Below are 11,997 nucleotides of genomic sequence, written 5' to 3'. Positions count from 1 at the left end.
AGGATTACCAAAGATGAAACATTGATCTAAAAAAATCATTTATCAAAACAACGATTTATCCTCAGTGTAAGTAAGGTTTGCACAGCAATACATAGTGTAATATTCATGAAGACTGATGGAAGAGACACATATGAAAGAGGAAGGTTTTAAGGACGATGTCTACCAACTACAGATGGATGCAAATCCTGACAGCCATTTATTCCTGCAGTGGTCTCCTTTCTCACTTAGGGAATGTGACAGAGCTGCAAGTTTTGTCAGCAATGGAGTCTGATATCCTTCAAGCTAGCCAGCCAAGCAGATCCCAGCAGAAACAAATGGGACTGTGCGATACCCAGGCTGACACAGGCTACAAAAACAGATCAAGTGCCAGCATAAAATCTTTTCTTTCACAGTCGGAAAGAGAATAGAATATCTCCCATATATGAGCCGAAAAGGTACGAGTTAGCAGCAGAAAGTTTGAGTCATCATCATGGTTTATTATCATTTACAATGTACAATATACAAAAATATAGAGTACCAAAAAATTCACAGTGTCTAAAAGGCAGTGATTACAGTCTACATCACATATCTAACAGTACCAATGGGTCAGTTGCATAGAACGGCACCAAGCCTTGTGGGGATGGAACGTCTTATTTTGTCATTTTTGCTCCTTGCCTGTTAAAGGTTAGAGTGGGAATAATAAGTCCACATCTTTTAGAATTAATAATAGAATTTCAAATTAGATAATGGGTGTGATTCCTATATATAAAATACATTTTATTGAGACCAATAGTTTGTTCTTGTTAAACAGAAATACACACACCATGTCTTAGTGAATGTGAAACACTGCTGAGCCTCATAGTGTAGGTGGTAAATTGAAATCACAGCACACTCCAGGCCTTGTTATACAGCTGCAAATTAACACTTGATTTTTATAGAGCCATTTGGTAATATGACTCATGACATCAGTATAGCAGAATAACAGTTTAAATCTCCGCACAGTAGCAATGCATTCTCACAAATGAGATATTTTGCAGTCGGATTGGATGCAACACCACAGTTGGGAGGTAAGTTTAAAGCTGTAACATTAAAATTTGTGAGCAATAATGTTGGAAACTCCCAAAACCAGTAGTTTATAGCCTGAATTTAACAGCACCGTCACGTAATAGATGTGAATGAAGTTTTAAATTGGATTTTACAAAGACTTGGAGGAGTTCTGGTTGACTGGCACAGAGCAGGAGCACTAGACTCATTGACAAGCTCCATCCCCACACCGTGCCTGTAGTTGGATATATACACAGATGCTGCACATACTATTTTACAACTATAAGGCTTGTAAAAAAAGTGTTAGCTTTACAATATACATGTACATTACACTAACTTTGTACGTGTCATAGTGGGGCATTGCCTATGTACATATCGAGCACTCGTGCTTAGATTAACTAAAGGTCACCACTGACAGCTTTCCTTTGACGAGCATAATAAAAATAGCTTTGTTCTTGAATGCCCCTTTTACAAACCGAGTTTATTTTATATAATATTGTACCCAGACAAGTTTCTCAGGGCTCCTTTCCCATTTTATTGTCACTTGTTCATGTAAAACTGAAGAGTGCATCAGATACCGGATATAATGAATGAGATATTAAAAATGAAAGAATGTGCATTCCTGTCTCATTATCTCATTTGACACTGTACAAAATTGAGCTTGCTGTTCCTTTTAAGACGCTTACCGGATCTGTGCACAGTTATAATGTGATATTTGATAGATGTGATTAAATGAGCAAATATTTAAATCACTGCTGTTAGAGCTTGAAGAACGAATGATGAATATTTGATAGTAAAAATTAATGTCAAGTTCTTTACAATTAATTCTGTATAAATTAATGCCATATTTAAAAAATAATGATAATGATAGTTAATTCTCTAAAGAATACAAAATAATACATCTAAATAGAAGAAAATGACCAAAAATCAGTATATATCCCATCAGTGTGAATTCTTTAAATAAACCCTAATATCCATCTATCCTACTTCATTTCCAAACAAATGTCAAATAATTTCTTCTTTAAAATAATATTTAAAAAAAAAGTGCCAAGCTATCAGTTTTTTCTATAATGTTTCATATTAAAACAAAAAAATATACGTATTGCCCAAGCTTGTCGTATTTGATACAACCGTCAAGGCAAACCAAGTATTCAGAATTCAGAAGTATGTGTTTATATAAGATCCAAGGTCCGACACGGCCGAGACCGGAGGGTTATTGTGGTCTTAAAACCCAGCGGCACCAGTTACAGTCCTATTGCTTCTCCAAACTCTGCTGAACAGCGGCACATTGGACTCCATCCTCTGCATTTTTTCATAGCTGGGTTGCAGATGTTGTCATACTGATCCTGACTTGGTTAGGTTCAGTGTTGTCCATGTAATAATACCGGCGCTGCATGCCTGATAAACCGTGCATTACTTCTTCAGTTGTAGGTTGTAGCCTTGCTACACAGACCTAACAGGTTCTGTTCATTTAAACAGCTTTCTTTTTAATCCTTGTCTTGGTGCAGTATTTGCAACTGTGATGTGTTGATCCTGCCCATTTTGGAATTCACATAAAAAGTTTTTTTTTAGATTTGAAACTCTGGAGTCAGTTTAAATAGAGGTCCTTTTTCATTTAGCCTGAAATCCTGTTCAGTTAACGATTAAAGATATCTCGAGTTTCACAGAGCTCGAGATTTAAATAATTGACATCAGTGTAGCTACACAATTGTACACATTCCCAAGGAAGGAACACCATCTGAAACACAATTAGCTGTGATTTATATGACATGCTCAGATCCTCCATGGTGGGAGCGTGAGGAGTCATGCGAAATGATTCAGAAGAGCACCTATGCTCATCGGGTGCCGAGAACGCATGGATGGAGCATATGGTAAGAGTTTACAAAAAAGCTCCGGACTGTCAGCATTCCCCATCACCATGGCAATATAGTTAAGGGGTGGGACACATGTCTCAGCTGGGGTTGTAGGTTCTGCACGGAGAGGGGGAGGAGTCTGGCCGATAGTCAAATTTTCCGAGTGGTGTGGGGTAATAGGTGGTGGTGTAGACATTCGTCTGCTGGATTTGTGAAGGGAAGAAGTTGGTTCTTTCATCTGGCAGTAGGTTGTTCTTGTTTAGTGTCTATAGTGGATAGACAAAAAAGGACAATTTCAGTTAGAAAGAGGGACACAGTGTGGAATTTCAAAATACTGTTCTTATAAGACAGATAGAAAAGTTTTTTCCCAGTGTTGACAATCTACATGACCTTTAATGTCTGGGAGCAGAAGCCAGTCATGAGTGTTAAAACAGTGTGTCTAATCTAGCTAGCACTAAAAATATCGACAGCACCTCAGAATGATGTGCCCAGCTGAGGAGCTGAATAATTCAAAAGCAATAGACTAGCAGGTCATGGATGAACGCAGAATATGAGCGTTCTGGTCTGCTCTTGAGAAATGTAATTTATGTCAACAGCTCTGAAGCAACAGCATCCAGTAATTGGGGAGAAAAAGTGTGCAACGCTCAGCGGTGATTGTAATGACTCAACCTCCCAGGCTGCCTACAAAACTCTCAACAATATTTGCATGCATATAATGTAAAATAAACAGCATAGTTTGTCAAAGTGTAGGACCTTGATGTTTTGTGCTTACAAACACCCCCAATTATAACCATATACACAAACCAGCACTTATCTCAGTGTCATAGGTGACAGCAAGGAGAAGGCTGGATTTATGGCTGATAAAACAAGAGTCACATCTGCACCTCTTGTGATGAACAGCTGTGGCTTCCTTTTTCACCTCTCTCAATCTTCAATCCTTCATTCTAATTATTGCATGTCTCTCACCGCATGTTGATCATCACACCTGTCATTAAGAGCCATTAACCACCACCACATCTGATTCTTCTTTCTGCAAACAGATATGAGTAGAAACATGTGTCTAAAATGTCCAGGGCATCTAAGATCTTCTTACTCGTGTCCTTGCCTCGAAGGCTCATAATGAGCTTAGAGTGAGCAGTGGGTATGGAGCAGATCGATGGAAGTCATGGCAAAAGGAGTACGCAGGTGTCAGAGCAAGGACAGGAGGTGGGGAAGAGTGAGCCGAGTCTGGCTAATTGGATGGGCTCGACAATCAGTCACAACCAGCTGTGGGAGTGCACCGGCCGGCTGCTGCTTAAACAGTCTAATGGAGCCCATTAACAAAGACAGAGCATGTGCCAAGGGCTGGGAGAAGGGGCAAAACAAGGAGCCTCAGGCAGAGAGAAAAATACAACCTGAATCTTTATGCAATTACACTTCTTTTGATGTACTTTTTACACATAACAGATGATGTTCCAAACCACCAAAGTTTGGTGCTATTTCAGAATGTTTTTAACTAACACGACTGACATAATTAGCGTTCTTGTAAAATAACACACACACACACACACACACATACACATACACATACACATACACATACATATATATATATCAACATTAACTTGTCAAACTGGTCAAATAATTAGAACGTATACTCATATGCAAGCCGATGCAATGTACCAAGAAACTATGTCCAGAATGAACACGTATTTCTTGCTCATATCTCCTTTCAGAAAGAAATGCTGCCAAGGGAAGGTACAAAATGGTTGGAAGCCCACTCATAGGAGAAAATATGTGGCTTGATTATCGGTGAAAAAGTACAATATGACAGGCTAAAATGACCACACTAGTCAATTTAAACCTCCCAGTGCTTGAGCAGCTTCATAAAACTGACATTTATGATAGCGAGGCCTTTGGGTCTAATGAATACTAAACTTAGACCTTCACACAGTGGAATAAAATAATAAGGCCTTTGTCATTTTCCTGGTTTTTTTTTCTTCCTTATCTTTCAGCCCACACTATCTACTCCAACAATGGATCTGAACATCTTCCTACCAACAACTGTTTGAGACATTTCGAATCAAATTTTAGGGAAAAATAAATATCTAAATATTTTTTAATCATTTTACTACTGTTCTAAAGACCAAATGCTGCACAATGTCTGTATAAATGAGGCCTCATTTATAAACATATTCATATCCTAAATGTGAATGTTAAGATTATTTTCTAACAGTTTCTTTGAATGGTTTATGAAGCAGGGGAAAATAAAATTATCTAGCTATGATCTGTCAATTAAACGCAAATGATTTTTAAATTATGTGCACATGAGCAAGTAAAAGGACAGTTCTCCGTAGATGATTTATACGCCATTTGTTAATGTTGAGAAATGTGCTGTTTGCACAGTGCGCTACTAGAAAGGGACTGGCTGAGTACAACCATGATTCTTTATTATTCCCAGACTTTTGTCCATATATTTGATCTCTCATTTGAAACGGTTAAATCCATCTACTAATACTGCAGGTCACTAACTGCACTACAATACATTTATCAGATTGTCTATCACTGCATGAGAATAATATAAATATTAAGAGCTTTTGTGAACCAAATCAGAAACCTAAAGAAATGTTGTGATGATATTCTGTAAATTTTTTTACTGGATGCAAACACCATTTTGCAACTATAAGTCTCATCTGTATTTCTAAGTCAGTTTTGTTTCATTCTGATCAGATACATTGGAAAAAAATGCAAAATAAAGTCTGTTGGTGTTCTTGAATGGTAAAAACACTATGAAACGCCCACAAGCTCATTTAATCCCTAATTTAAATAGCTTTACTGCTCACTGTCCAACACTGTAAGATACACATGCTTTGCAACATAGGTTGTGTTTTGAAGTGAGGAAAATTTGTCTCATAGATCAATCATTAATTTGAGACCATGTTCATTTTCAACCCAGCTTCAAACAAATTGGCCAGAATAGCATGAGTTCTATTTTTCTGATAGAGCAGGAAAGATCAATACATATTATATAAATGTGAAATACAGCAAGAAACCCAGACAGGGAGACTGAAAAAATATGTGGTGGTTAATATCATTTAAAGAGGGACAAAGTACTTGCCAATCTTGTCAAACCTTTGTGGACACTAGACCATCACACCATAGACTCTTGTAAAGGATGTCTTTGCATACTGTACCACTGAATTATTATTACTTATTATTTTACTGGAACCATATTAGCTCCATGAAGACATGGTATGCTAATGTTGGAGTGGAAGAACTTGAGTGTCCAGCACGGAGCCCTGACCTCAAAGCATCATTGGTCTGAACTGGAACACTGACTGCACCCCAATATGAGTGTCTTATCTCACTAATGCCCTTTGGCTGAATGAACTCAACTCCTCAAAGGACGCTATGCTCCAATATCTAGTGGAAAGCCTTCACAGAAGACTGGGGCTTATTATAACAGCAAAGGGGATTAAATATATCATGGGATGTTCAGCAAGCACATGGGTGTCAGGTGTCCACATATCTTTTGCTCTATAGCATTTATTATGAACATTCGTTGCAAACTCTTTTTATCATCAAATGTTGTTTCTAATTGATATCGCCCTATCTGTGTTCTCTGTTCGGACGTTCAGAACAGTCAACCAGCTAATTTCAGGAATTGAGGATGAATTATAGAACATTTTACATAGAAGAAGATGGATGCTCTCACCTTGAATTCCATAGGTGTGTATTTCTCATTCTTTGGCGTGGTGTTGCCCTTGTAGCTGAGGTGATTAGGGGTAGTAGGGTGGATCACAGCAGACTCCTGTGAGGGTTTGTGGAAGCGTTGGCTGTAGACATACACTAGGAATGACAACAGTCCTGCTCCCAGGAAACATGACACACCTGTTGCTATCAGATGCAACAGAGTGAACCCTGGGGAAATATGAGCCAAGGTTAACCAAATAAGGACATTCAAGTTATTTGTCTGCAAGTCTCTGAAATCATCTGTCCACTGCAATGGCAGAGCTTTTTTGCCACTCTGCCTGCCCATTATGTACAAAAAAACTCAATAGATATGCCAGGAAAAATTGGGACAGCACTATCGCCCTCGTTACTACTCCATATGTCATTACTATGTTCATTTCAATGCAGATGTTGGAGAGTGTCATAGTAACTTGAGCTGCACTGAGACACACTGAGTCTCCTGATTAGCAGAGGTGTGTGAAGAAGCAGTCAGATTTCTGGCCAGGGCCATAATGAATGAGCATGATGAAGGAGAGGAGGCCAGACTGCAATGCTCTAATTGGCCGATGAGACACAAGAGAGAGCGCCACTCATTGGGGATGCTGGGTAATGAGCTGCCCATGGTTGGCTCCAGCCGTTAAATGGAGAGAGCCCAAATTGGCATGGTGCTGGCATCTCAAGGGCATTGCAAGATAGCCACTGTAGCCTGGATCTGTGGTCTATAAAGAACCAGTGTGCCAACCTTATGTATATTTCATCCCAATGTGTGCACCTTATTGGCAGGGCATTGAGTGTGGAGAATCGCCTCAGCTCAAGAGCAGCGAATCGCCAGGGTGTGAACGTTCGGTTTTGGACCTGTAGATTCTACATCCTCTTTTTACAGCCCTCATTTACATTACTGAGAGTCGAGGAGACGGAGGGCCGGAGAGAGGTTCCACCTGGTTAGTTTCCATTAGGTCCTGAGGGCTGCATGAGAATGCAGGGCTGCCAGAGCAGACACATGCAATACACGCATGCTCGCACACTGCAACTTTCACAATGATCACACATGCAGAACTCCAGCCCAACATGCACATGGAAACACATTCTGTCTGTTTTATATGAGGGGGCATTGTTGATTCACTTACCCCCACACTGCTGGTCTTTATCATAGCCAGATGCAGGTAAAATCACTGGGAAGAGAGAATGAGAGACATTGTTATAACCCTTTAAATTACACACATGCAACACACACACACACACACACACACACACACACACACACACACACACACACACACACACACACACACACACACACACACACACACACACACACACACACACACACACACACACACACACACACACACACACACACACACACACACACTCCTCTATCTTGGCTTATACTGCCAGAATGCCAATCATTGCTGTCCTCTGTTCACTCCTCTGAAAGGCAGCACTGCTGGAACTGGGCCAGTGTAAAGACGAGCAATGACAGTCAGAGAGCCACATTCAGGTGCTGTGTGCAGAGAATCCGATATAAAGAAGAGAATCTCATAAAAGCCTTTTCTTGGCTATAGAGAGCAACACGAGAGTATGTAGGTTTTAACACTGAGCACACAGAATGCATTCTTTTTTTTCAATTTGGGAATTTCAATGACTAATATAAAACCTCTTATAAAGATTATAAGATTAGCTTATGCATCCGAGTAAAGACATCAAATCTAGACATGCCTCAAAGATTCGATCTTACTAAAAATACAGCCAAGTCTAGCAAAATCTGCTATAATGCCAGTCCTCATTTATGCTCTGAGAGCTGAGCTCTAAAGACGTGTAATTCATGCCTATGGGGTGAGGGTGGGACTGAGACACACACATTTTCTTGATTAATTTATGGTGAAATTGCCTGAAAGTCTCACAGTCCAAGAGACCTTATGATTTCAAACACTTGCCCTAAAATTGCAGTGAAATTAGATGTGAGCCTGCCTTGTGACATAACATTAATATTAATTACAGTGCCTGATTTACTTGATATTCTGCTCAGATAACTCCGGCTGGAAATGTCAGTTCTCTACTAATAAATCCTTCTTTCACTTTTTCAGACCAGACTGAAGAAGCAGTGTAAGTATACACATTGTAGCTTATCTATCTTAATGGGTTATATAGAGGTTAAAAAATATATATATATATAGGACTATTAAAATAGTGGGTTGGGTTGGAAAGATATACATACTGTATGTGTGACATCAAGCACATTCAAATGTTTGTGTATGTAAACTCTCACCAGGTATCTCATTGCAGTCTCTGTACTGGGTGCTATTTCCCAAACAAGGAGAACCCTGACTGCCACAAACCCGAGTACGTGACTGCAGGCCTAGATCATCACACGCAGACCACAATGTCCAGGCCATCCAGCCACCTGCATGGACAAATATTCACACACATACATTAAGAGAGTTCACACGTCCATGCATTTATACCTATTTATATGAAGCAAGTCACAAAATCAAATACACTTATAAAGAAAGGAAACACTTGCAGATAGATGTTGCTAAGCATGCTTAAGAGAACTGTTGAGGAAAACATATTATACACATTTGTTTACTGGGGAAATTGAATCAGCTTTTGGATTCATTGTTTTTGCTTCAGAGATAACTGAATGCTAAGCAGCCACCTATTATATGATGCAGAAACAAAGTCAGCAAGTCTCAAGCGACACAGACAAGAGCTTCAGAGGTGACATCTAAAATCTACATCTTAAGCTGCATGCTGACGTGAAATATTTGCAGCCTTCATGGAAAGCAGCCTCCTTGTTAATAACAATGCTGAGCAGTGCACATAATTGCTACATCCATCTCTTTATTTACCTCACTCAAACAAAGTGTTTGTTTAGCAAAGTCAGGGTGAGAGGAAATAAGGAACGAGTAACATTGATGGACTTGACTGCGCCTTTTATATATACAGTACCTGCTCCCTCTACATCTTGCCCACGCTTACTCTTACTCCCAAAACATCTTTAATCAAGCCACGCTGAAATGGTATGTGCACAGATTCTGCAATGGAGGTTGATTGAGAGCCTGCAAGTTTTTTAATCTGTACACTAGGGCTTGGCGATCACCAGGACAGAATGTTAGAAGGAAAACAGATAGTCAGACACTGCTGATCCGTGTGTATACCACGTGTATGTGTGTTTTTCACCTTTTAGTGACTGATATAGCAAACATATCATACCACAATACTTATATGATAAACATTTTCAAAACATATGGTATGCAGCACAACATACGGTATGTAGGCAGCACGGTATGTTTAAAAAAATCAATATTTCTAATTCATGTCCACAAAAAGAATAAGGAACTTCATGCATTTTAATGAGGAAAACTTACACTAAAAGTAACAATGGTTTACTCAGTATCATTGAGGAACTGAGGAGTCATCCAGAGTTATTGAAAGCACAACTAATAACCATGATATGGCAGACATTGCCCTGTGAATTCATTCATCACTATATCGAAATTATACAGCCATATATCAGCATTCCCTATTTTCTGCAACAACAAAAAAAAAAATAGAGGCAATTAATTTCCTGTTTATAGCTTAAAAACGCTCCATTCTTGCCATATTTATAATGGCTGGCAAGGCGTTCAGTCTTACATGCTTTTCTAACCGCAGGGAATGCAATTATTTTGCAGTGCATCAATGCATTCAAGGAATATTAAGTGAGTTTCAAGAAAGAAATAGAATATCGGTCGAAAAGCTGAAATACGTCAGCGTTTGGTTAAATCCAAAAGGTGTTTTGAATATCTTCTTTTTAGGAAAATGCTTGCATTTGCACATGATTCCAAGATTAGATCGCTTCATAAATATTTGAGTCCTATACTGAAAGATGCTGTTGAACACTAAACACACACACACAGACACACACACACACACAGACACACACACACACACAGACACACACACACAGACACACGCACCCAAGGTATCTCTGTATTTGAAGGATGTTTTTAATGATCTGCACACAGCAGTGGGAATTGTTCTATGGAGATGACAGATGGTGCAATACTTTGAGGTGATAAAATGGATGGACAGACAGAAGACAGAAAAAAAAACACATACAAAAATCTGTATCTGATCTTGTGCATACAGGTGGAGGCACATTTTGACTGACCCGTCAGGACCTGTGGCTCACAGTTGTCTATCACTAAGCAATGAATCAGTTTTGCTTTGTTGCTGGTCCTGATGGTGGGCTTACCCTGGCAGGTGTGTGTGTTGCACAGAGCCTCCTCTGTATGCAGCCCGATGCAGATGTCCCCTCCGTGGGCGGGTGCAGGGCTTGTGCATGTGCGTGTCCGCTGGTAGTGCCCGCCACCGCAGGGCACCGTACACTGTGACCATGATGACCAGCAAGACCAGGCACCTTTCACTGAACAGACCAGACACACACATACACGACACACACACACACAAGTACAGGACGATCAGGCAAGCAGGGAGACACAAACAACAGGACACGTGGATAAGCAGACACTCACACAGCGCAAACAGGATGCAGTCAGTGAGCACAGAGATGCAAACAAACGGACATGAAAACAAGCAGACAGACAAAAACAAGCAAGACAAAGCACAACAGAGGGTGAAATCTGAACTGCACAATTGCAGTGTTGACAGAGCAACATTTACTATGAAGTGTAATGCAGACAAGACGCAGGCACAGTAGAGGAGACACGTCTACTTTCTCGGCTCAGCACCCTTCATTAGCTTTCTGCAGAACTGTCCACACCTGTGCCTCACCATTAGAGCACTATGGCTTCACCTGGCCACAATAAGTGTTTCTACTCCTGTCAGAAGCAGCTAGAATCCTCTGTTGATGTTTCATCAGCTTGATGGGATGGAGAGAGAGAGAGAGGGAGAGCGAGAGAGAGAGGTAGAGCGGATGAGGAGGGGGTGGGGCTGTCTATCTGCCTGCAGTGGGAACTCGATTTCCTCCAGTGCATTAGTGAGCAGACACAGGACGTGAGAGACTGTAAGGTGACAACCCCCAAGGAGTACACAGTACACACAGTACAGGAGACTGATTAGGGGGCTGCATAGTGCTGAATCTTTTTAATCCCTGCATCTTAAAGATAAATATACATTAGATCTCCTCTGGCCTATATATAATATATATAATAATCAATCAATGTGTTTAACAGGGCGATGACCTCCTCATACAGCTATATTCTGCATCTATATTTCACCAGATGAAAACTATTCAAAAGAGTCACACACAAGTACTTAACATGTTCCTCATTCACATTGTATAACTATTAGTGTGGAAATCCTGTTAATCCTGCAATCATTCTCACTGTCATTTTGTCTACTACAGAATTCTCTATTTCCATGCAGTTCTCTACAAATTATGGCTGAAAATACAGAAAGCTGT

General features: G+C 40.0%; 1 protein-coding gene across 6 annotated transcripts in view; it reads right to left on the bottom strand.

Annotated features, from left to right (window-relative positions):
- Positions 1-455: 455 nt before the first annotated feature.
- The window catches only part of sema5ba (sema domain, seven thrombospondin repeats (type 1 and type 1-like), transmembrane domain (TM) and short cytoplasmic domain, (semaphorin) 5Ba), a 90,709-nt gene continuing 79,167 nt past the window's right edge, over positions 456-11,997 (bottom strand). For 3 of the 6 annotated variants that reach the window (XM_027164510.2, XM_027164509.2, XM_027164512.2), the window contains 5 exons: positions 10,828-10,998; positions 8,857-8,991; positions 7,715-7,759; positions 6,571-6,776; positions 456-3,142 (listed from right to left, as the gene is read on the bottom strand). In XM_027164510.2, coding sequence (XP_027020311.1) covers positions 2,975-3,142; positions 6,571-6,776; positions 7,715-7,759; positions 8,857-8,991; positions 10,828-10,998 — 725 coding nt within the window. In that variant the 3' untranslated portion in view covers positions 456-2,974. Of the gene's footprint in view, positions 3,143-3,760; positions 3,907-6,570; positions 6,777-7,714; positions 7,760-7,888; positions 8,092-8,856; positions 8,992-10,827; positions 10,999-11,997 lie in introns of those variants that run through there. The other 3 variants (XR_003443363.2, XM_027164513.2, XM_027164514.2) reach the window with 3 other exon arrangements.

Source organism: Tachysurus fulvidraco, chromosome 6, assembly GCF_022655615.1.
Source record: "Tachysurus fulvidraco isolate hzauxx_2018 chromosome 6, HZAU_PFXX_2.0, whole genome shotgun sequence".
In the NCBI taxonomy this organism is placed as follows: domain Eukaryota; kingdom Metazoa; phylum Chordata; class Actinopteri; order Siluriformes; family Bagridae; genus Tachysurus; species Tachysurus fulvidraco.
Note: the sequence above shows the minus strand (reverse complement) of the source record. Positions and strands in the feature narration are given on the sequence as shown.